Raw genomic sequence first — 26,306 nt, 5'->3', positions numbered from 1 at the left:
CTGATTGTCCTCTAGCTGGAGAGAAAAGGCTTTCCTTGTGGCTTTTCTGTCTGCACCTTTTGTCATTTTGTGTTGCCAGCTTCTCCAGCACCCAGTCTAGGATATATGACGCAAAAAGAAAGCTGAGGGAACTCACCACCATGTAGTGCCTTGGGTCCCAAAGTCCCTACTCCATTTGCTGCCTTCTCTCCACCTTTCAGTGTCTTCTTCTTCTTATTATTATTATTTAAACTCCACAGTTTTTAGCTGTACTTATTAGGAAGAAGAGTGGGGAGGAAACATATCTACTCCATCTTTTTGGAAATGGAGGTCCCCAAATGTATTCTGAAATTCAGAAGCTGGCAGATTTTATGACAGTAATGTGATGCACAATGGTTCTCAAACAAGTGTGTATCAGAATTGCCTGGAGGGCTCATTAAAACACAGATTTCTGGGCTTATCTCCCAGATATTCTGATTGAGTAAATGTGGGTGGGGTTTGGGAATTTGCATTTCTAACAAGTCCTAGCCAATGCTGCTGGTTCAGGGATCACATTTTAAGGCCATTGTCCTGAGCATTTTTTCATATGTTTGTTAGCCATTCTTATATCTTCTTTTGAAAAATTTCTATTCATGTCCTTTGCCCACTTTTTGATAGGGTTGTTCAATTTTTTCTTACTGATTTTCCTGAGTTCTAAATAGATTCTTGTTATCAGTCCTTTATCTGATATGTAGTATGTGAAATTTTTTTCCCATTCATCTCTAATCATTGGGGAAATGCAAATCAAAACCACAATGAGATATCACTTAACTCCAGTGAGAATGGCCTTTATCAAAAAGTCCCAAAACAATACATGTTGGCGTGGATGCGGAGAGACAGGAACACTCATACACTGATGGTGGGACTGCAAACTAGTGCAACCCCTGTGGAAAGCAATATGGAGATACCTTAAACAGATTCAAGTAGACCTGCCATTCCATCCAGCAATCCCATTATTGGGCATCTACCCAAAAGAACAAAAGTCATTCTATAAAAAAGACACCTGCACCCGAATGTTTTTAGCAGCACAATTCACAATTGCAAAGATGTGGAAACAACCCAAATGCCCATCAATTCATGAGTGGATTAATAAAATGTGGTATATGTATACCATGGAGTACTACTCAGCTATAAGAAACAATGGTGATCTAGCACCTCTTGTATTATCCTGGATAGAGCTGGAACCCATTCTACTAAGTGAAGTATCCCAAGAATGGAAAAATAAGCAACACATGTACTCACCAGCAAATTGGTTTCCCTGATCATCACCTAAGTGCACATTTGGGAATAACACCAATTGGGTATTGGACAGAGGTGGGGGGTGGGGGGAGGGGATGGGTGTATACCTACATGATGAGTGCAATGTGCACTATCTGGGGAATGGACACACTTGAAGCTCTGACCCGGGGAAATGGGGGAGCATGGGCAATATATATAAAACCTGAAATTTTGTACCCCCATAATAAGCTGAAATAAAAAATAAAAAAATAAAAATAAATAAAATAAATAAAAAAAATAGAGCCACTGCAAAAACAAACAAACAAACAAAGAAAACCAAAAAAACAAAAAAATAAAACCACAAATAAACCACTGTCTTAAGACACCTTACCCAGTGATTCTCAATTCTGGCTACTTATTAGAATCACTTAGTGAGCTTAATTAAAAAAAAAAAGAATGTCCAGGCACTAACCTATCCCCTACCACCCAAATATTTTGATTCCATTGATGTGGAATGAGACCTAGAAATGTGGTAGTTTTAAAAGTTTCCCAGACGTGAATGTTCATAGCATAGTTATTTATAATAGCTAAAAGTGAAAATAACATAAATATCAGCTGATGGATGGATAATGAAAATGTGTTATATCTATACAGTGGAATTATATACAGTCATAAAAAGGAATGAAATACAGATACATGTTACAACATGGATGACCCTTGGAAACATTATGTAAAGTGAAAGAAGCCAATCACAAAAAGCCACATATTATATGATTCTATTTATATGAAATGTATAGAGTGGGCAAACCCATAGAACTAGAACTTAGATTAGTGGTTGTTGGGGATGGGTGGTGCTGTGGTTTGAATGTCCCCTGTAAACTCATGGTGAAACTTAACCCCAATGTGGCAGTATTGAGAGGTGGAACCTTTAGGAGGTGATTGGGTCATGATTAATACATAAATGGATCAATGGATTAAATGGTTAATTCAATTATGTGTTATCATGGGCATGGGACCGATGGCTTCATACGAAGAAGAAAACAGATCTGAGCCAGCACGCTCAGCCCCCTTGCCATGCAATATCCTGTGCTACCTCAGGACTCTACAGAGAGTCCCCACCAACAATAAGGCTTTCACCAGATACAGCCCTTCAACCTTGGATTTCTCAGCCTCCATAACTGCAAGAAATAAATTCTTTTTTTATGAATTACCCAGTTTCAGATATTCTGTTATAAGCAACAGAAAATAGGCTAAGATGGGGGAATTAGGGAGTGACTGCTAATGGCTATGGGGTTTCCTTTGGGGGATGAAAAAATGTTCTGGAATTAGAGAGTTGTGATGGTTATATTAAACCTTGTGAACATGCTAAACACCACTGAATTGTACTCTTTAAAAAAGATGAATTTTATGGGATGTGAATTCTATCACAATAAAAAATTCTTCCCAGGTGGTATCTGATATATTCCAGTAACTGGAACAATGTAGCATTATACCTCACAAGGAGTTGCAAATGCTGACAGGAGTCACCAAGATTTTTAAATGTCCAGGTAAAGGGTTTGGATTTATTTCTGTTGATCAGTGTTTTCTAAACTTGTCTGATTAGAAGAATCACCTGAGAGCTTGTTAAAACTATAGAGTTGCAGACTCCTCCTGTGAGAATTTAGAATCTGGATTGTAATCAGATTTAGGTCAAGGGTGGTGCCTATAATCTGTTCTTTTAAAAATACCTGGAGTGATTTTTATGTTCAAGCTAGTTTGGGAAATAGCCTTAGGTGACGGGGAGCCACTGAAGGCTTTTTCTCTTTTAATCGAAAATTGTTATTTTCTCAAATGTCTCATTGTTTTGGTAGTTTATTAGAATAGAGTTAATTTAATCACAATTTTAATTTACCACACATGTTTGTCAAAGAGCAATTATGTGTTCTTATATTTGAGCTGTGTTAAACACTGGGAAATGGTCTGTGTATTTGTAAAGTCTATTTGATGTTAAGTCTAATTATGTCTCTGTAGTCAGTTCCCACAGTTAACAGATGTGAAATTGTGTCAACTGTAAATTTCTAACTGCTTTCTCATTGTTTCCTACAACTTATTCCTTTTTCCTTTTATCCATATGTTGCACATTTCTAACTTACCCCACTGATGCAATATTTTTCAAAATGGAAAATCTCCTTTCTGACAGTATTTTTTAAAAAAATCCAAACAATTCGTGGCATATATACTTCCAGACATTTTATGCATATATACGAAAGTGGAATCATATTATACCCTCTGTCTTTTTTACTTAATGTGTTGAACATCTTTTATGTCAATGCATTAAAGATCTACTTTATCATTGTATGTATATGGTCATCCCTCAGTGTTTGCAGTGGATTGGGTTCCAGGACCCCCGAGGATACCAAAATCTGAGGATGCTCAAGTCTCTTATATAAAATGGCAGTATTTGCATATAACCTACACACATTCTCCCATATGCTTTAAATCATCTCTAGATTACTTATAATACCTAATATAATGTAAATGTGATATAAATAGTTGTTATACTGCATCATTTTAAAATTTGTATATTTTTATTGTTGCATTGGTATTTTTAAAAAATATTTTTCATCTGTAGTTGGTTGAATCTGCAGATTCAGAACTTGCAGATACAAAGGGCCAACCGTATACTATAATTTATGTAATTAGTACCCTGTTGAAAGACTTACATTGTGGTCCATTTTGTTGCTACTGTGCTTTTTGCCTTTGGAATGAAGATTTAAACATTTAAAAAATAAAACCATGAATGTACTAGGAGAAAGTATAAAACATATTTATAACCATGGATTAAGGAGAGCTTCTTAAACCACAACAAGAAACCCAGAAACTGTAAAGAATATGCCAATCAAATTTGACAGCAGAAACATTAAAACTTTTAACTGACACCATTAACAAAGTTAAAACGTGTATTAACTGATTGAATTAAATAGCTGCAACACATGGTAGAGGTAACAGTTTTATGACATATAAAGCTCATAGAAAGTATTAAGAAAAATTCAAAATTCAATAGGAGAATGGATAAAAGATATGAACCAATTCATAGGAAGTGAAATACATGTGGCCCATAAACTTATGAAAAGCTTTTCAATTGCACTAATTAAATAAACAAATTAAAACAACAATGCAATAGCATTTTTCCACTAGCATTGTAAAAATTAAAAATGATTAATTGTACCCTGTTTTGGCTGGAGTGTGGGAAAGTAGGCATTTACACACTGTTATGAGGGTAAAAATACAGTATATCTATTGTATATATGTATATAATATGTAGTTATGTGTGTGAGATACACACATACATACCTAGAATACACACACTCACACCTAGAAAAACATAACAGTTAAATGTCCACACCCTAAGATCCAGTGATTGCATTTCTAGGACTTTAACCTATGAAAATGGTATGAGTATATAAAGACATTATAACAATATTTATTGCAGTGCTATTTGATAGCAAAATGTAGAAATAACCAAATGTTTTTCAATAAGAAAACACTTAAATCATGGTACAACAATATACAACTTTTAAAATGAATGAAGTAGATCTGCATGTGCTATCCTGAAAAGACATCCAGGAAATAATGTTAGGTTAAAAAATAAAATAAAATAAAGTAAGTTAAATTGCAGAACAATATGTGTGCTATGATCCTAGTTTTGTAAAAATGTTTCTTAATTGTATCTATTTATATGTGCATATAATATGTAGCTCTGTGTTTGTGACATACACACACACATACACATACACATACATACCTAGAATTCATACTCACACCTAGAGAAATGTCTGGAATGCAACATCCCAAATGGTAACAGTAATTACCTCTGATGAGTGAGACATTTGCTTTTTCTTGGACACATCTATATGATAACAAATCTGAATTTGTTACAATGAACAAGCAAAGCATTATTTCTGGAAATATATATACTTAGGATTTTATATATATATATATATATATATATATATATATAAAATTCCATCTTGAAGCTGTGTTTTTGTAAAAGTTGACAGTTTTACACTAAGCAGGAGTATGAAAATGATTAGAGTTGGCCTTTAGTTTAATCTGGAGAAAGGCAAGTACCGAGGGAAAGGATACATGGCAGAGACACTGTAGAAAGGAAAATCCATAGGACCTGACAACTAATTCTATGTAAGTGGAGAGATACGAGTGAGTTTAAAAAAAGCTCAGTCACTGAAAGAACTTTGGAGATAACGTGAACCTGCTTAGGAAGGCTACAGGAGCTGATTTTGAGGGAGAAATTGCCTTTTGCTACAAATAAATTACCCCAAAACTTAGTGGCTTAAAACAACAATAATCATTTATTATCTGTACAGTTTCTGTGGGTCAGGAATTCAGAGAAAACTTGTTTCTGCCCCATGTTGTCTGTGCCCTCACCTAGATGATCCAAAGGCTGAGAGCTGGAATCGCCTGATGGCTCTTTCATTCACATGTCTAACAACTGATGTCAGACTGGTGACTGGTGTTGGCTGGGGGCCTGGCTAGGACTGTCAACCAGAACACCAACATGTGGCCTCTTCATGTGTCCTGGCTTCCTCATGACATGGTGGCTTGGTTACAAAAGAGAGCATTCACACACACACACACACACTCTCACATCCAGATAGAAACCATAATGCCTTTTAGGAGCTTGCCTTGGACATCATGCAGCCTAGCCTACCACTGTATGCCATCGGCCAGTGTAGTTACAAGCCCCCTTTCCTACAGCCAAGGGTGGGAAACACAGATCCCACCTCCCAATGGGAAGAGTGTTAGTCACATTGTAAAGGTATGTGGGGTGGCATATATCCATAGGTGGGGCCATTTTTAAAAAATAAATCTGTCACACTGCATCATACTCTAAGGTGAATTAGACTATTCATGTCTCAATGGATTATTGCTTTCAGAGAGATTTGCTAAGGGAGATAAGAGGGGGCTAAGGACTTCAGTAACCCCCAATACTTTAACCTAAATGAATAAGTCACTAAAGGCGGGGAAGCTACATTATTAAAGGTGGGGACCATGATTTGAGGAGGGGTGCTTTAGTCTTTAAAAGGCTCAATATAAAAAATTAAAGCACTCAAAAGTCCTTAATATGGCATGCAGAGTTCTCTGTGGTCTGGCTCTTGCCTAATTCTTGGGTTTAATCTTCCATCTATTCTTTAACTCACACCTAAAATGCAAGGTATGCCATATGTTTAGAAGTTCATTGAACATACTATCTTAAGTCATGTTCTCTAGAAGCAGAGCCTGAGGCAGGGATTCAGGTCCTTGTAATTTACTGGGGGAGAGCTTTCAGGAAGAAACGAGTGAGAGAAGCAGCATAGGGCAGGAGATGGAGCTAAGCAAGGAAATGGGTTCATTTGGAGTCAAGCTTTGGCTGGATCCCTAAAGCTGGGAAACATGAATGACACCTCAAAGGTGACCCCATTCTGAAGCAAGGGGGCTGTGTCGTGCAGTCATTGGATGCAGGTTGGGAGAAGACAGGTGGCAGTTTGCCAGTGTGGCAATATGGCATGGTGCCTAACCTCTGGACAAGGTGGTTCCCACTTCTGAGGACAAGTTTTCAGAGAAGGGATTTCAGAGAAGCCCACATTCACTGCAGCTGTAGGATGGGTGCATAGGCCAGCAAAGGGGACCTGGACAGGCCACCAGTGAGGGCCACCACACACATTATCTGTTTCAAAGCCTCAGATCCTGCCTCCTACTAGTCCTTTATCCTGGAATACAACTGACTCTCTTTTTCACCACTAACTCTTCTTCATCTCAAATCAAGTTCAGATACCACCTCCTCCAGTAAGTTTTCCCTGATAACTGGTCAGCTAAGTCCTACCCTTCTGTGCTCACATAGAACCTTGTGCCTCTCTCTCTCTCTCTCTCTCTCTCTCCTGGCCTTCCCCAGTGGAGTAGAAGCTCACCAAGGCAGGAACCATGTCCTGTTTGTCTTTTTATCCCAGATATTTAGCAAAGTGCCAAGGAGAGAAGACATAAGTAAATACCTGATGAACTTAATACCAGGTAAGTGACTTCTGTGGCCATGAGAGGCCAGCCAGCTCTGCTGTCAAGAATTTTTCCATCTCCATGTAGTGGGAGGGAAAATGAAGAAACTAGCAATATATTTGGGACAAATTAAGTGATTTATGACAAACTAACTATAAGGGTTCTTGCTACACCTAAGTAAAAATGCAATTCTACTATTGTTACATTTTAAAGGACATGTTCTAACATGGTTTAAAGGTTGTCATTTTTTTTAAAAAATAGCCTTAAGGAGACGAGGTAAGAATGATGAAATCTATGCTTTGGCAGGAATCAAATTGTTTCCTTTTTTATTAGTGGAAATGCCTTGGTGTACAAGCTGTTTAAGAATTTTTCACAACACTAATCCTTCCCGGAAGTTAACAGGGAACTAAAGGTATGTCAGTACTATGGGCGAGGGAACAGCAGTGAGGAGACAAATTAGAGTGATACCTAAAAGGTAAAAACTCCACAGTACTTGATGGCCTGGTGGATGTGGAGGAAGGGAAGGGCGGAAACCTCTAGGTTTCTGAGGGCAGGAGAGGCTGAGACTGGCTGTGCTTAGAATCCCTCTCTGTGTGTCCCATGCCTCCCTGGGGCTCCACACACAGAATAATGATGCTTTTGCCTGTGAGGTCCTGACAGTTCTGTACCACAGGGGGAACAGGGCAGTGGCCTCAGGGTGGTGAGGCACCGAAGGAGGAGGATAGCACAGAAAATGTGAAGGGGAAAGACCAAGATTCCAGAGACTCAGCCCAGAGGCTCCTATACCCTGACTTGGGATAGGAAGTTACCCAAGTGGCCAAACTCGCTGGGGAGTCTGTGTGGGGACTTCCCTGGGCCAAGTTTCATCACTAGCTATTTTTATATTTAGCCTACGCCACCTCTCAGAGTAACCAGGTCTATAAATGTCCATACGACTTGCTGTGCCTGAGCCCCAGGCAGAAGGCAGCAGCTAAGAAGGATTGTGCTAGGCCTTGTGCTGGGCACTTGGCTGCCCTTGATCAACATGTGCGTGGGGTCCACCTCAATTCTCTTGGTGTCCCACCATTGCAACCAGACCTCAGCAGACCTTCTCCCCTCAGGTTTCAGAAAGAGGGTTTCCTGAGCACAGATAGAACAGCAGGTGTCAGTAGGCAGATCACAACAAACCCAGGTCCCGTACAGTCACACAGGATGGGTTATACAAGGCAGGTCTTTTGGGGAATGAGGGAGAGCAGTCTCCAGGCCTGGTTGATTCACTCACACCCTCCCCTCCCTAACCCCTCTGCACCCTGCTGCCCTCCCTGAGGGGCAGTTCCCTGGCTCCCTGTGCCTCTCTGCTGGAGAACAGGTTTCATGCTGGGTTTCTTCTAATCTGTGTCTGGGCTCCTGGGCACCCAGCACATCCCCTCTCATTCTGGTATTGTTCCTGCAGAGTGGGGAAAGAGAGCTTGGGCTCAGGGCTCTCCCTGGCAGCTGACTGGGGTTCCAGTTTCCTCATCTTCACCTGGAGTAATAAAAGTAATAGAAGAGTAATAGGTAAGGTGCTCTGAGATAAAGTATACAAAGTGCCAAGCCCCTTGCATCATACATAGTTAGTGCTTAAAAAATGAAGCATCTACAAGTCTAGTGTATTCCAAAAAAATTTGCATGGGCAGCTTCTCCCCACTCTGAGGCTTATTTTATACTTAGCCAGCTTGCTTCTTAGCTATTTCTACTTGGGTGGCCCACAAGCAAGTCAAACACACCTTGTCCCCCTGAAGACAAACTGACCCTTTACCCTACTTTATTTTTTCTACAGCATTTACCACCATCTGACATACTCGATATTTGCTTGTTTATTTATCATCTGTCCCAAGGGCATTTTGACCTGTCTTGTTTGCTGGTGTATACCTACGTCCTGGAACAATGCCCAGCACACAGTAGATGCTTAATAAATAATTGCTAAACAGCCTTTCTCCCCAGTGTGCATCTTCCTTTGTCCCCTGCATCAGTGAGTGGCCCCACAATTTCCCTCTTGCCCAGTCCAGAATACTGGTCACCTTTGACTCCTCCCTTTTCCCCACACTGGGTGTTCATTCAATGGCCAGGGCCTGCTATTCTCCTGCCCAAGTGCACCTGGTGCCCATATGCTTCTCTCCACCCCCTTGTCACCACTACAATTCAGCCCACCTTGAGTACAAAAATAATTCATTCTCTGTGCTGAAGATGGAATGATATTACCAAAACAGTCTGCTGAGAATCCTTCAATGGTTCCTCGTCACCCTCAGGATAAAATTCAACTTCTTACAGGGCCCACTAAGCCCTGCATGACCTGGCTCCTGCTCACCTCTCCAAGCTTCTCTCTACTCCCCTGCCCCAGATCCCCTGCACTCCAGCCATACAGAACTTCCCTTTTTCGCAAGGAGCCTTTTTCAATTTCTCTCACCATCTCACCCACCTCACGATTCCTTGCCTGGGACACTCTCCTTCCTCCCCTGCACCATTCCTCAGCCCCCTCAATCTCCTTCACCAGGCTAATTCCTATGTTCCCGCAAGTGACGGCTTCAAAGACAGATCCTTCAGGAAAACTTCTCTTCATGCCCCTGCTGATCTCTCTACCCCTCTAGAACATATGCTCCTTCTCAGTGTTTTATATCACCCTGTGTTTCCTCTCTGATAGCATTTAATGTGGAAGCACATCTGCTCTTTTGATTATTTCCCCCACTGTTAATAGAATGCAAGCTCTAAGAGGGCATGGGCTATATCTATTCTTGCCTTTATTTAAAACTTATGCAGAGCTTACTCTGTGCTAAGCACTTCTATAAACTCTTTAGTAATTCATTCAATCTTCATTACAATCCTATGAGGTACTATTGTTATTACAGTTATACAGATGATAAAGCTGAGGCAGAGAGAGGTTAAGTAACTTGCCCAGGGTCGCACAGCTGGTAAACAGCAGAGCTGGGATTTGAACCCCAAAATCCAAGCTCTTAACCACTACAATATACTGTTTCCCTTGTTCCTCATAGACTGTCATAAGGAAGGCCCACCCAAGAAGTATTTGAATAAAAGAAAGAATGGCTAAATGAATAACAATTGTGGAAATAGCACAGTCCTTTGCTTGGGCAGTGAGAGGAAAAGAGGTAGCCACAGAGTGAGACAGAGATTAAGTTTAAGAGTCAGTGGAGGTGAAAAGAAATGGCCTAAGGGGTAGGAAGACACCCAGAGAAATGGCAGGTGATGAAAATCAAGGTAGGTGGGGGTGGGAGATCAGGGAGGCAAGTGACAAATAGCTCAGCAGTCAACAAAGGAAAATATGGAACAGACCATTGGACTTGGCCAAGAGCAGGCCACTGGAGACCTCAGAGCAGTTTCCATGGAGTGCTGGGGAGAAAAACCAGATTGAGTGGGCTGGAGGAGGGAGAGGGTGGTGGGAAAGCCAGACAGGGAGATTTTACTCCTCTCTGAACCATGAAAGGAGGGATTTGGAAGGGGGTAGTCATCAAGTGAAGCAAAGTCTTTTTGCCAAGATGTAGTGATTAGGGCCTGCTAAAAGGCAAGAGGGAACAGATATTTGGAGAGCGAGAAGTCAGGCCAGCCTGCACCAAACAAAGCACGTGCTGTATGGTGGGGACCACGCCAGGGCCAGCTTCATGGCATATAAACCTGGGGCTGTCTGCTAACATTCGCGTGAAGGGAACAAAGGCCAAGGGAACAGTACTTGGTAGCAATTCCCTCCTAAGAGATATCTGGGAACCCCAAACATGAGGCAGGAAGGTCTGGAATGGGGGAGTATGGGGAGGTATTAAAGTGAATTGATTTAGGGGTTACTAGTGAAAGAAAAGCAGATGAAGAGCACAGAAAAAGAAAGAGGAAACTTTTCAAGAGCTCATGAGTTCAAAAAACATGGGAAAACTGCAAAGAAGACAAGATGGTTAGTACAGGTCATAGAGCTGCAATGAAAAAAAAAATTTTTTTCCACTAGCTGGCCAGAGGCCTGGTAGTGAAAAAGGGCTGAAAATGTGGGAGCAGTTGGGAAGAAGATTTGACTGAGGCAGATGAACACTGAGCAGCAGCCCAGAAAAGAGCTGCTTCAGAAGAAAGCCTGAGTAGAATGGAAGGGAAGTTGCCAGGGTTCAGGGTTGGAGTTGGCAGTGTCAGTTCAAGGACCTGGCCTAAAGGGGCCAACTAGAGCCCAAATCCAAAAGGCCCTTGATCCACAGGGACAAGGAGCTGGACCTGCCACCCTGCTTGGGTGGGGGATGGCAGGCAGGGGGCAACAAGGTAACCCTAGGAAACAAGCTACAGTATAATACCCAAGCACCTGGAAAGACAATGAAAGACGGAATACCACAGCATATTTAACAATTTCTTTCAACAACCATTTATTGAGCAAGTACTTTGCACCAGGCATTGGATATAGGTTCTGCCTACTCTCAAGGAGTTTACATCCTAGCATGAGAGACAAATCCAAGGCACAAATAACCTATCACACAAGGAGCTGATGTTCTATAACAGAGAGATATAGAAAGGGCTTTGGAGATTTCAGTGTTGATGTGTGCTACAGATACACAGTAAAGAAGTCTACACACATTCTAGCATAATACAGAGTTCATTTTTCTCCAGGAAGTGAAGAAGAGAGGCTTCATAGTGACAGCTTGGGGTTTGGTTTAATCTGAATAAGCCCATAAATCCACTAAATGGTGATTTTTTGGTACATTGTCATTTTTGTAGTTTATGAGACATGGATATTTTTCAGATTCTATGTTTACATCATTTCAATTGCACTTGAGCTTATGCCAAGAAGAATCAATAACATGCCTCATTAGAAAAAAAAAATAAATACATTAAAAGTCATTCACTTGCATAGGGAGAAGAACATCTTTTCTTCAGAGGGCCACCCTGTGAGACCTGCATGTCTCCAACCACTAGAGCATTATGTGACTGAAACTATTTGTGCTTTGATAATGCTGGTAAGTTATTTTATTATTTTTTTATTTCATCTTATTGTTATGGGGGATACAGAATTGCAGGTTACATACGTTGCCCATGTACTGCCTTTCCCCCCGAGTCAGAGCTCCAGGCGTGTCCGTTCCCCAGGTAGTGCGCGTTGCACCCATCAGGTAGGTATATGTCCCTCCCTCCCCACCCCCCCTTCCCGAGTCAGCACCTTCAAGTGTTACCATTCCCCAAAGGGTGTGCAATGCACTCATTGTGTAGGCATACCCCCATCCCCTCCCCCACCCCCCACCTCAGTCTGATATCCGATTGGTGTCATTCCTAGATGTGTATTTAGGTGATGTTCAGGGAAACCAATTTTCTGGTGAGTACATGTGATGCTTGTTTTTCCATTCTTGGGATACTTCACTTAATATAATGGGTTCCAACTCTCTCCAGGAGAACCATAGAGATGTCGTATCTTCATTATTCCTTATAGCTGAGTAATATTCCATGGTATACATATACCACAGCTTACTAATCCAATCATGTATTGATGGGCATTTGGGTTGTTTCCACATCTTTGCTATTGTGAATTGTGCTGCTATAAACATTCGGGTACATGTGTCTTTGCTACAGAATGACCTTTTTTCCTTTGGGTATATGCCCAGTAATGGGATTGCTGGGTCAAATGGCAGGTCTACTTGAATCTGTTTAAGATACCTCCATAATGCTTTCCACAGGGGTTGCACTAGTTTGCAGTCCCACCACGATAATGCTGGTAAGTTATTTTTGAAAACCATTTCAGTAATATTCACCTTGGAGGGACTTTTAAAAATACTTTTTATGTAATTTTTAACAAAGCCCCTTTTTTGATTATAAAAGTGAGGCACTCTCATAGAAAAGTTGGGAGGAAAGTATAAAGGAGTTACTTTATGTTATCTTAAAATACCATTTGTGAACCAGGGCATATCATGGCTCAGCAGTCCTTATTCATTTATATAAATAAAATATAAACTCATAATAGGAAATCTCGTAATTCTTCAACCAAAGCATAGTCCAAGCAATCAATCAACCCAATTCACTTATTTAGTAGGCTGAAAGTGGTATATTATTATTATTTTTTTTTGAGACAGAGTCTCACTCTGTTGCCTGGGCTAGAGTGCCGTGGCATCAGCCTAGTTCACAGCAACCTCAAACTCCTGGGCTCGAGTGATCTTCCTGCCTCAGCCTCCCGAATAGCTGGGACTACAGGCATGTGCCACCATGCCCGGCTAATTTTTTCAATTTTTAGTTGCCCGGCTAATTTTTTTCTATTTTTAGTAGAGATGGGGGTCTCGCTCTTGCTGAGGCTGGTCTTGAACTCCTAACCTCAAGCGATCCTCCTGCCTCAGCCTCCCAGAGTGCTAGGATTACAGGCGTGAGCCACCATGCATGGTGGAAAAGTGGGATATTATTAATATTACTTGGAATTCACTTTAATAACATCTGTAAACTAGGCAAAATCTGTTTTCAGGTAAGAATCCCATCACCACCTAATGTTAGGCAGAATTCTTAGGTGGCCCCCGTGATCTACACCCCTTGGTGTTACATCCTGTATAATCTCTTTTCCTGGAGTGTGGGTGGGACCTGTCACTTGCTTGTAGTCAATAGAATATGGCAAAAGTATTGGATGTCACTCTCACGATTACGGCACATTATATAAGGCTCCATCTTGGAGTGAGAGATTTCCCTGCTGGTCCTGAACAAGCAGCCATGTTGTGAACAGCTGATGGAGAAGGCCATGGGGCAGGGAACTGAAGCAGCAGGTAGACCTGAGAGGGGCCTCCAGCCTCCGGCTAGCATACAGCCACAAGGAAATGAATTCTGCCAACAACCTGAATGAGCTTGGAAGCCGATTCTTTCCCACTTGAGCCTCCAGATGAAGACGCAGCCTGGCCAATACCTTGATTGCACCTTATGAGACTGAGAATCCAGCTAAACCCAGACTCCTGACTCATGGAAACTGTGAGATAATAAATATGTGTGTCATTTTAAGCTGCTGAATTTGTGATAACTTGTTACACAGCAATAGAAAACTAACACACCAGCCCCCATCAGTCCTACATTTTCACACCCTCATTCATTGACCTTCCCCAATGTTTGTATCAGAATGGAAATGGGGGCTCCTAGTGTCTTTTTAATCCTTGTTTCCTCATTAATTCCCTACATTCCACCAGACTGCCTGAAATGCACCATACATAATACTATCTCTGGCTGAATTTTTGTTCATGGCATTCCTTCCAGTCCGAGTTCCCTCCCTTATCCCTTTGTACTTTGTGCATGAAGTCTTCTGAATTTCTAGACTACTGTACCATTGTTTCCATAGCACTTTTAATTTGTCCTTGATCCATGTACTGCCATGTGACCTCTTTTGAAATCTTATTTCTCTGAAAATGTTATTGAATATGTACATATATTACATAGAGAATATATATAATACATTGAACATATAAATGTGTATATAGAATATGTAAAAGATTATATATATATCTTCAATGAAATTGTAAACTCATTGAAGCCCAGGATTCCACACTGTGCATAGTATACTGCTAGAAATACACACTTCTATATTTAAAAATGGTGTCATATGAAATTGTCAACCAAGTATGATTGGCCACTTATTAAGCCTCTCCACAGAGCCAGACCTGAGAGCCTCTCTCCTTGTTACCCTAACCTCGCAGAGCTGCAGTTGCCTTTACTGAGAATTTAATATAATGCCATCTGCCATACTTAAATCAGAGATTAAACAAGGCTACCGTTGGCGCCTGACATTTAATAGGTGCTTAATAAATGTAAGTTGAATCAGAATTTAGGTTGGCAAACGTCTAGTGTGTAAAGGCTGTGCAGACACAACAGTGATGGAGTTATCACAGGCAGACCAATGCTTCAAAGAGCTCTGTGAAACTGAAGAAGCCTGTGCATACAAAAGGCCAGTTTAGGCAACTGTGTTTAAAGCTTTCCTTTCCTTTCTAAGTAGATGATATATGTGGAATGCAAGGCCAGCAACCGACTCACAAATACTGATCAAGACGGGGGAGGGATCTAAAGGAATGCGAGTAGGTCTTGCCAGGAAAGAAGTTTGCTGTTTCTGAAATATTTTGGTCTTAGCCACTGGCAGAATTGATCGATTGCAGTTAGCAAAGCGTTTTCTGTGCAGCCTGTCCAAGCATCTGCTTCTGTGCTTCTGTACAACTGTTGCTCAAATTCACTCTTCCTTTCGAATCACCATCTTTGAAGAGCAAGAGAAAATCCATCCAAACCAGCTGAACAACCCTAACGTGGGTCCTTAACATTTCCCCTTACCCCCTGCCTGGGTTCAAACTTCAACTCCCAGGTTCGTCCAAGTCCCTCCCCTTGCCCTGTCATCTAATGCATATGCAAATACCACATAATTTCCAGCCAATGGCGTGTGTTCTGGTCACGTGGTGCCGATGGTAGGTGAGCAGACAGAAGTTGTGTGTCGGTGAACAGAGACAACGCTCAGTCTGGGGCGAGCGCTCTAGTGAGTGCAGACGGATGCTTAGGCAGTAGTCCTGGTAGCGGCAGCGGCGGCAGTAGTGGTGGCAGCAGAAGAGAGGAAGGGGGAGGGCCCCGAGGGCTACACACTCACACACTTTCAAGTTCCCTTGGAGGGAGAGGAGGTGGGGCTGCAGAAAGAGGAGGCCAGGAGCAGTCCCATCCGTCCCGTCCCGTCTCCCCGTCTTCCTCTTGCTCCCTGCCCCCTGGCTCTTGGAGAGTTGAGGGTTCGGGTGGCCGTACGTGGCAGTGAGGGCAAGAGGGCGAGGAGAGTGGGGAGTGGAGCCAGGGGTGCGGGGGAAGATGCCCATCCTGCTGTTCCTCATAGACACGTCCGCCTCTATGAACCAGCACACTGACCTGGGCACCTCCTATTTGGACATTGCCAAAGGCGCTGTGGAGTTATTCTTGAAGGTAAAGGGAGGGGAGGGGAGAGATGGGGAGATCTCCCGAGGGATTGTAGGAGGTGGATTTAGGTGCTTCTGTAACGTTTGTCTCGCTCTCTCCCCCTCTTTTCCTACTCGACCCCCTCCGTCATCCCTCATCCTGCAGCTGCGCGCCCGGGACCCGGCCAGCCGCGGAGACAGGTACATGCTGGTCACCTACGACGAACCCCCGTTTTGCATCAAGGTAAGGCGGCATGGGGCAGAAAGCGGGAGCAAGTCGGCGGGGGCTGCTTGCCCCCTGCCCCCGCCCAAGGTAGCCCTGCGTCGCTCGGCGGGGCGTGCGGGTTGGGGGGAAGTGGGGGGGGCAGAGGGCGGGCGGAGTGGTGCTGTCTGCGGCTTCCGAGTAGCTGCGGCGCCTGAGGTCGGGGAGAGGGGACGGGGGAGGGGCGGTCCGGGGAGAAATCGCAGGACGGCCGAGCTCGTGGCGCGACGACCGCAGCCGCCTCGGAAGATGGCGGACATTTTGCTTTTGTATGAGCCAGCGAGAGGGAGACTGAGGGCGCTGCTGAGATGGAAAGGAGGAAGGGGAGGGTGGAGAAGGGAAGGAGGGCCCAAAACCCGGAGGGAGGCTGCGAGGCGGGCCCGCCCCTTCGAGGCGCACCGCGCACGCCAGCGACCCAGGGGACGGGTGGGGCCTGCGACTCCGCCCAGAGTTGCTGTGGGCTTGGCGCGCGGGCTTTCCTGGAGCCTGGGCTCCTCCTCCCGCCCCTCCCTGTCTTCCTCCCCCTCCTCTGGCTCTTCTCCCCCTCTCCCTCCCTCTCCCCTCCCCTTCCTGCTGAGAGCGTGGCAAAGCCTGCTACCGGCCTTCAAAGACCAGACAACTGCTTTTGCACTCTCTGGCCTCTAACCACCCCCCCCCCCCCCCGCCGCCCAATCGGAAATCTGTCCGCAGAGCAAGCCTCCCAACCCCCAGGCCCGGAGAAAGTCGTTTCGTTTCTGCTCCGACTTGATCGGGTTCAACTCGGTTCTCAGTTACCTTAGCTACTGTTACTGTTTCATTGGAGATCCCAGCGAAGCAAAGACGGGGCGGGATGCCGAGTTCGAACCCTGAAGGGGAGAGCTTTTTAGGGACCTGGCCTATCTATTAGGTTTGTGTTAGCCACATAGAGCGATTTGTCCAGGCCCAAGAAAGAAAGGAAAGGGAGAGCTCAACTGTGATCATTTATAATAGTCAAGTTGGATGATTTGATTCTGACCTACAGGAGAAAAGTAGGGAGGAATTAGCCTTTGTGGAGTACTTAATTTATGTCCCCATGATGAGGAGATAAGGAACTGCTTTGCCGACAGTGGTCAGATAAAATAGAATTTAAAACTGTTAAATCAACCTGCTTAAGAGTCCTGCTTGCATATTGAAATTTTAAAAATATTACTGGCCGGGCGCGGTGGCTCACGCCTGTAATCCTAGCTCTCTGGGAGGCCGAGGTGGGCCGATCGTTTGAGCTCAGGAGTTCGAGACCAGCCTGAGCAAGAGCGAGACCCCATCTCTACTAAAAATAGAAAGAAATTATATGGACAGCTAAAAATATATATAGAAAAAAATTAGCCGGGCATGGTGGTGCATGCCTGTAGTCCCAGCTACTCGGGAGGCTGAGTCAGGAGGATCGCTTGAGCCCAGGAGTTTGAGGTTGCTGTGAGCTAGGCTGACGCCACAGCACTCACTCTAGCCTGGGCAACAGAGTGAGATTCTGTCTCAAAAAAAAAAAAAAATATTACCATATTCCTTGACATCTTTCGCTTGACTTTTTTTCCCCACCTCTCAGAATTACCTTAATAGTGCCGGGGGAGGCATAGTCTGGATATGTTGTGATCTGTTTTGGTAGAGTAAGGTGTTTTAATGAATGAAACCTACCAAACTGAATAGTTGACCAAAGAGAGTGTTCCTTCAGACATAAGGAAACCAAAGGGAGACTTTAATTTTGTAACTGGTAGCTTCGGTTAACAGTTTGATTAGTGGGTTCCCTTTAAAACTGTTCTGGTTTCAATGTTTTGCTTTCAGTTTTTGATTTATCCATTTAGAAAAATTGAGCAAGTAGACATCTTTCAAAATGCCATAGCTTTTTTAAAACTGTCAGTTTCCCAAAAAGGATGTGATCATTTATTTCCCCATAGAAAAGCAGATGTTTATGCACCCTAAGTCTGAATATCTATACCTTTTGACTACTAAGACAGATAAGAAACCACCATCTGTACTGTGGCCATTTGAAGATATGCTCCTTAATTTGAAGTAGTAAAAAGGGTAAACTACACAGCAGTGTGCCTTTTTTTTTTCTTTAAAGGAACAGCTTATTTACCATTTTTCTAAATGCCAGGAAGGATAGTTTAAAAATAGTTTTTGGCCTGTAAAACTTAAACATAGCCATATTACAGAACCTTTGAAAAGGAAAAAAAGTTTCATCCCACCCTTTCATTAAAATTTAAAAAAATATATTATGGGCACATAATAGGTGTATATATTTACGGGGTACATGTGATGTTTTGATGCAGGCATACAATATGTAATGATCATATCAGGATAATTGGGGTATCCACCATCTCAAGCATTTATCATTTGTGTTAGGAACATTCCAATTCCACTCGTTTAGTTATTTTAAAATACACCATAAATTATTGTTGCTGTTCATCCCACGCTTAACAACCATCTTTACATCTTTTCACCTAGCATTGTAATCACAGTGCACATATTACTTTGTATTCTGTATTTTCCACCTATTTTATCTCATGAATTATTCCGGGTCACCACATAGCCTTCATACTTAAAATTTTTAGTGGCTGTGTAACTTATCCTTGGTATTTTAAAGGCTCCAGATAGTTCCATGGAACAGAGAGAAAAAGTTGGATTTTGTTTTTAGTGGAAATTTCACCTTTTAGCTTTTTTAATCCTGTTGTTTTATATACTACATTTTTTTTAAAGCAAAAAACATTCTTTCAAGTGAAGTTTGATTTTTTTTTCTTATGTAGGTTAGATACAAAGAAGATACTTTATGTAATATGTTTAGTTACTAATCATTGGTTAACTTCTTAGTCTGTGCTTTTCCAAGGTTATTTAGGTTTTTCATTTTACTCTTAGGTGATAAGTACATGTTCTAGGAAAAGGTTAATGATCTTAATGATGTTTTTGTCATTTAGCTTTCTATACCTGAATTACTGCTGATATGCCAAAATTTGGTAGCTTTTTCTTTTTCTGAGTCTCTTTTTCAGTCACTCTCTCTTGTCTCCCCCAGCCCTCCTCTCAGCATGTGGTAACTATTTGTTCTTTTGCTTTTAGGATCTAGCCAGCTTAGAAGGTCTGAAATTTTAGAACATCTGGTGATTTTTTTCTTAAAATTTAGCCTTTCACTTGCTAATAGCTGCGAGCCATAAATGTCTGTTTTCTGTCACACTGATTATCAAATAGGTCTTTCTTTGATTGTCAGCAGGCATCTTAGTTCCTACTTTAAAAACTTCATTCTCATTAGGAGGCTCTTTCAGAAATGTGATGTTGGATAGGGTTTTGTTGGTAGCTTATTCTGCAGAATAATTTGAATGTATTTTTTCAATTTCTCTATAAGGTCGGAGGGCCATCATTTACCTCTTCTCAGAATAACTGCTTACTTCTCAGGTTTTGGTTATATCCAAGTCTAAACACTGTAGATTGAATTTTATTTTCTACTAGAAGATTCGTTTCTGTTGGTATTGTAACAGGCATGAGTTATGCATTTGGTTGGAAGGTTTTTTTCTTAATAGGCGTGCAACTATTCCCAGTATATCCACTTACAAGCTCTGACAATAAATCTTGTGAAAAGTTACTGTGACTGGAATTTTTCACTAATGTATACTGTTGATTATGTGAATATAGTATTTCACCAAAGACTTAGGAACTTTTTATTGCATACCCCTTAGTACATAGCTGTGTGCTCTTTTATAATTGTTTATGCCTATTACTTGCAATCAAGCCTTGCATGTGTGGAATTAAGTTTGATTTGGGTACCATACAAAAAGCGTGTGAAATGCCAACATCATGTGCTACATCTGTTTTAAGTGTGGCTTTGTAGACAAGTTTTATACTACGTGCTAAATGCAAACATCATGTGTTACATCTGTTTTAAGTGTTACTTTGTAGACAAGTTTTATACATAGTGTTACAAGTGTTAACATTACGTTTATACATTGGTGTCTTTAGTATACATGGCTAGGATTAAATGCTATGTAATATTTTAAAATTTCTAATGTATCCTTGTAAGACTAGCACATGGTTTTAAAAAGTGTGTTTTGGGTGTGTGTGGGTGTGTGGGTGTGTTTAATAGTTCTTATTAGTCTTGGCTGAGGCTCTGCTTCTTGTATGTTTTGTTTTGCTATGAATCATAATTTCCTTTTATTCAGGGAGTAGGAGAGGTAGGCTTGTCACTACTATTAACTTGAAAGAAAGTAAGCCATAAGATTCGGATATATACTAACATAAGTATTCAAAATAGTTTTATGTTTGAAGCTACTTTCTTAAAATTATTTATTTTTTGTTTAAGGAAATTATTTTTTAAGACAAAGTGGAATCACTTTTTCTAGAAATAGTTGAACCACATGTATAAATACTGGTCAGAAGGGGTTCTTTTTGTAAATGTGAAGAGATAATGTTTCAAAGAAATATCCTAAGCCTGTAATTTGAAAACATACATTTGAAAAAGTAAAATTTTCCCTTGAGTGTTGCTTTTTCACATCCTGTAGCTAGCTTTGCTTACTGGTGTCTTTATGCCTTTTGTCAACATATATTAGATAAAGGCAGAATTTTGGCTTACAGATTTAGAAAGTAAACTTAAGCTTTTTAAATGATATGTATTAGACATTTATTGGAATTTCAGCTAAGGCATAACTTTTTCATGTGCCCACGAGTATATTTTATAGGCCTTATTTGGAAAGGAGAGACTTTTAGGGGAGACTTTCATTGTATTTAGGAAGCTATGGAAGTGTTTTTGGGTGAAATAGTAGCAACATGGCTTGTGAGAGCAATCTTAGACAATGGAAGATGCTTTTAAAACTCAAAATGCCACAAAGGCAGTGCACTGCCTTTTATGATGAATTATTTCTCCCATGATCTTGATTTCCTTTTCACCTTCTTTTACTGACTGGTGATAGTATTTTGAAATCAGAAAAGGGGAGAGTTAAAGATGGAAGACTAGATCTCTGGGTGAAGAAGTAAATACAATCTTCACTCTAGGGACTTGCTGGAAGATGACTAGGGAACACAGACAAAATTGTGGAAGCCTGTCTATTTTGTATCCTCAACCTCTCTTGTATCCATTACCTTATTTGTCCCTCATTTCAACCTTCATCATTTCTCACCTGGTCCATTGTTGCAGCAGCCACTCCATTGGTCTCCCTACTTCCAGTCTTGCTTTCCACTGATTCTTCCCCCTAATTGCCACCAGACTGATCATTCTTTAAATAAAATAAAATGGCATTCCCCTAGGAAAAATCATTCAGTGGCTCCCCATTATACTTCAGAATAAAACCGGACTCCTTGACCTAGCCTCCAAGGCCCTTCGTGACCTGGCCCTATCTTACCTTTCCACCCATGTCTTTCCACTCCCTTCTCTTCCCACGGACCTCAGGCTCCAACTACAATGAGAAATTAGATCCTCTTCTCCAAACTCACTATCTCTCTTGCTTCTGTGCCATTGCATATGTTGTTCCCTCTGCACAGGACACACAGTTGGCCTGACATGCCTCAACTCTTCTTTCTACATTCTCAAAAGTCATCTTATCCCTCTGCCTCACCCCACTCTAATCAGTGTAACAACTCCCTCGGTTATCCCTTAACACTTTGTCCACACCTTAACTATATAGCATGGTATATGGTGAATATTAGGGTTCATGTTGGCCTCCTTAATGTGAGTTCTAAAGGGCACATATTTGAACTTCTCTATGTTTGTACCCCTACTACCTAAGGGATTGAACTAGGTTTTAGTGGGCACTCAATAAAGTGCTTGAAAAAAGATTTCAAGCAATATGTTAGTGTGAAAGCTACTCAGCCTCCCCCATTTCCACTGCTCTTCCCCAAAGGGTAATCACTACTAACAATTTGATATTGCTAACATTTATTATAGCTAGCTTTTTCATATAGGTTCAATTTTATAACATTGTGGAATTGTATTTTTTACAAGATAAATGTATATACCTCCCTTTTCTTTTTGTTTAATGAGGTATAACTTATATACAGTAGAATACATGAATCCTAATGACTTGATGCATTTTTATATTTATACATTCGTGTAACCACCACCCCAGGCCAAAATATAGAACATTTCCATAAACTTGGGAAAATGCCTCTTGCATCTTCCTACAATCTCTCCCTCCCCTACAGGTAACTCCTGGTCTGACTTTTATCACCATTGTAGTGATATGATCAAAGTGGTATTTCCAAAAGTTAAGTCTGACCATAGATTGCCACTACAGCAGTCTAGGCAGTCATTTACCATGTTTATTGAGTACCTCCTCTGCACCAGGCTGTCATAGGGGCCTAAAGTGACACCAGGAAAGACCTGGCCTAAGGGGGAGGGACCAGAATAGTAAAAGACAAGGTCCTAGTCCTCAAAAGTCTTGGGGATAGTTATTGGAAAAAGGTGACTGGAGAAGGTGGGGAAGTGCCCAGAGCAGTGCACTGTTAACCAAAGGATTGGAAGTGGGGGAGGGAGGATGCACAGGATTCTGAGAATTTGGTTTATCTGGTGAAGATTGTAACTAGTTGAGACTGGCCCACAAAAGGGCTTTGAGACCTACAGGCTACAGTTTGTACATTTCTTCTAGGATGAAGAGCTGTTAGGTGGATTTGGAGAGAAATAGGGCAAGGCTTGTTGTCTGTGTGCTTGTTTGGTTATTACTGTTGAGATGGGTTGGGGCGGGGGGAGGGGGAAGAACTAAAGGCCAGGGAGATCCAGAAGATGTAGTTTAAATTGCCTAGTTCTGCATTAGTACTTGCTTGCTACCTGAGAGCTTTTGGACATGGGGTTGGGATTGGGTTGGGGTGGGGGAATGGTAGAAGGCAGGGCACAGGTAAGGAAAAGGCAAATATTTTCCTTTGCTTCAGGAAGATAATTACAACTGCTCAGAATACAGGGTTCTCAGTTTCACAGAGTGACCAAAAATGGCAGCAGTTCCACATCTCAGGGAGAAATATGCTTTCTAGAGAAGGGCAGGATTAAAGGACCCTCTGTATGGGGATGGGGGGTGTGAAGAAAGGAACCTACTAGTTTAAGTACTTAAATGAAAAACTCTTTGTAAACATGGGCTCCTTCCTGTTCCCTTTTACCAAGAGAATGTAAATGAGAGATCCAGGCAGTCCCTTTATATGTGCATTGGGAGCTTGGAACTCATTACCCTCTGGGTACAACGTTGGAAGTGGTGATTAGGTTCCCAGACCTTCCTCCGCAGGAAAGCCTTTTTAACCCTTAATGTCACATAGCCATTGAACTATTTTGTTTATTATTGTTTCTACTGGGAAATGGGTTTGGGTTTCCAACTTGATTTGTTAAAAACACATCCTTCCCCACTTCTTCCTCACAACTCCCTGTGGACTGGTGGTTCCAGTGAGTGGTAGTGACACCAGAAGGGCTCCAGCAGAGAAGGTGAGGGGCTAAGGTGGCAGTGGAGGTAGGCATGGCCCTTCCCATATGCCAGTTATTCATATTTGTAGATCGGCTACATTTACAGTGCTCAGCACAGCATCCACTAGCCACATGTGGAATTGAGCACTTGAAAGGTGGCTCGTCCTTAAGTGGATACTGTACTAAACAGTGTGAAATATAATATTTTGGATATATTGGGTTAAATATAAATATAAATGTTATTAATTTCACTTGTTTCTTTTTACCTTTTTAATGTGGCTACTTGGAAATTTAAAATTTCATATGTGGCTTGTACCATATTTCTATTAGCAGTGTTGGTCTATAGTTTTTCTTCAGATATTTTATGAGATTCATATTCTAGAAATTGTTTCTGAAGGAGGATCCTTTCTCTGGAAGTTCTGTTTAAAATGAACATCACCATAAAGGACTCATTTATACATGAAAGGTTATCATATAGTTCAGAGTTGATGGCTTAATAACCCTTGGCCCTGGAGCAAAATATGAAAGCATCTCATTCTTGTTTGCATTGGAAGCCAGTTTGGTTGCTTAGACTTTTGGATGCAGTTGGTGATCCAACTGGTTGGGTTAGAAGGTTTTTCCTGGGCTAAGTACAATTCAATATATATGTGAACTAGTGTAACTACAGTAGTTCAGAATTCCATTTATAACATGTACTCACTAGTGGCACTAAATGTTTCATGCTTTCAGTGCATTAGAAATATGTAACACGTCCTTTATTAGATTTACATAGCTACTTTGCCCAAGAATTCCCAGGAACAGCATTCTTCAGGAACTGCAGAACACAGAATAAATTCTCTAGCTAGGCATAGTGTAAAACCTAGGAGACAAAGGGGAGTTTGTATCACTGCTCTTAATGTTTCCTAGCAGAGCCCTTGTCTTATCATGGCCAGTTATCACTAGCATTAAAAGGAGGGGAAGGGGAAGGTCCACGTGACCAGAGGGCTCCCAGGATTCTTACTTCTGAAAGTAGTAAGCTCAGTCCTCCTAGGAGGGGTTATAGGAATGACCGGTTATGTTGTTTTTACTATCATGACTCCCATTTAAGGAATAAATAGCAATGTCTAATTCTGAGGCCAGGTGGAAATACAGTTGTGCTGATGAATAGCATATATAAGAGGTAGGCCCGTTTTATAGGCCTAGTTTGGGATCCTCCTAAATCCTGCCTTACAGTCAAAAAGGTGTTATCTGGCTCTTACAGCATATCCCTACATTTCAGTTAATTTGACTTATACCTGCTTCCTTGTAATAATGAACAATCATATAATAGCTTTCTAATAATGGCAGCTGACATTTATTGAGTAACACTATGTACAGGGCAATGTGCCAATGAATATAAAGTGTTTATTTAATCTTCCTAGTCAGCCTGTGTACTATTCCTAGGTACTGTTATCATCCCTATTTAATAGATAAGGAAACCAAGGCCCAGAGAGGTTAAGTAACAGCTGATAGTAACCCAGGTCTGCCTCTACTCCAGAGTCTTAAGTAATTAACCACTTCTCTTTCCTATCAATTGTGACAGAACGTTCCTTTAGATAACTTCTCACTGGTATTTTCTCATTATGATATATTTCCCAGAGTCACTGTTTTTTAGACAGAATTATAATGCTATTATTTCTAGCTGCTTTTAATATGATAGTGATTGGTATTGTAGCAAACTCTCAATGAATGAAAATTATTACTGCTAGGATTATTATTTTTATTATTTCTCTGACTACTTCTGTGTATTATGGTGCATTTGTTTGTAAAACACTTCTGTCTTTGATGTCACAGCTGTGCCCCTACTCTCGACAGATGGGGAATTGTTGAGACTCTCAGTTGATGGAGCTTGAGACAGTATGTATATGTTGGAGACTAGAGGGTATGGACTGGTGGCCTAGGCTGAGCAGGCCCTGTAGGAAGAGGGGTAGGCTTGTAAAAGCAACAGGGTAGTCCTTGGCTATCAAATGGTCGCCAGAAACTGATATGCCTTCTTCACTTTACCAATCTCCCAATAAATGTCTTTCCTGTGGGGAAAAGAAAGACTTTCAATGTATTCTGCAGTAGCCATTTAGTTTCTTCTAATCCACAAACTGTGGAGGAGGCAGAAGTGGTTTTTTAAAAAGGCCTGGATGCACCATAATGCCTTTGCAGAGTTTTGTGTATCAGCCTGAGCCTCACCTGCTGGTGTGGTCCTCTTTTAATCCAGCTCTCCTGATTCTCCTCAAGCCACACCCCTGTCGTAGCCGGCTAGCTTTTTTCTGTCTGTTCAGTTAGGTGGCCTGGGGTGGAGGGGTGGATTTCAGAGAAGAAATGGAGATGCTGCCAACTCAGCCACTGGGATTTTAACCAGAGAAATGTTACATGAAGACTTTCATGGTCATGTGTCAGATGTTCATAGAAAAAGTAGTGTTCTGCATCTGAAACCATATTCACCTGATTATACTATTCATTAATACCAGTCGCTCTTTCATTATTTATATTTTGCCATGTAGTTTGAATAGTTTGGTGAACTTGGTACCATGAGCCA

The 26,306-nt window shown here is 41.5% G+C and overlaps 1 protein-coding gene across 3 annotated transcripts in view; it reads left to right on the top strand.

Annotated features, from left to right (window-relative positions):
* Window positions 1–15,900: 15,900 nt before the first annotated feature.
* Window positions 15,901–26,306, top strand: part of LOC138377963 (integrator complex subunit 6-like) — a 58,669-nt gene continuing 48,263 nt past the window's right edge. For all 3 annotated transcript variants that reach the window (XM_069463150.1, XM_069463149.1, XM_069463148.1), the window contains exons 1-2: window positions 15,901–16,152; window positions 16,291–16,368. In XM_069463150.1, the coding sequence (XP_069319251.1) occupies window positions 16,042–16,152; window positions 16,291–16,368 (189 nt within the window). In that variant the 5' untranslated portion in view covers window positions 15,901–16,041. The remainder of the gene's footprint in view (window positions 16,153–16,290; window positions 16,369–26,306) is intronic.

This window comes from Eulemur rufifrons, chromosome 30 (genome assembly GCF_041146395.1).
Source record: "Eulemur rufifrons isolate Redbay chromosome 30, OSU_ERuf_1, whole genome shotgun sequence".
NCBI lineage: Eukaryota > Metazoa > Chordata > Mammalia > Primates > Lemuridae > Eulemur > Eulemur rufifrons.
This window is presented reverse-complemented; position numbering and strand designations above follow the sequence as displayed.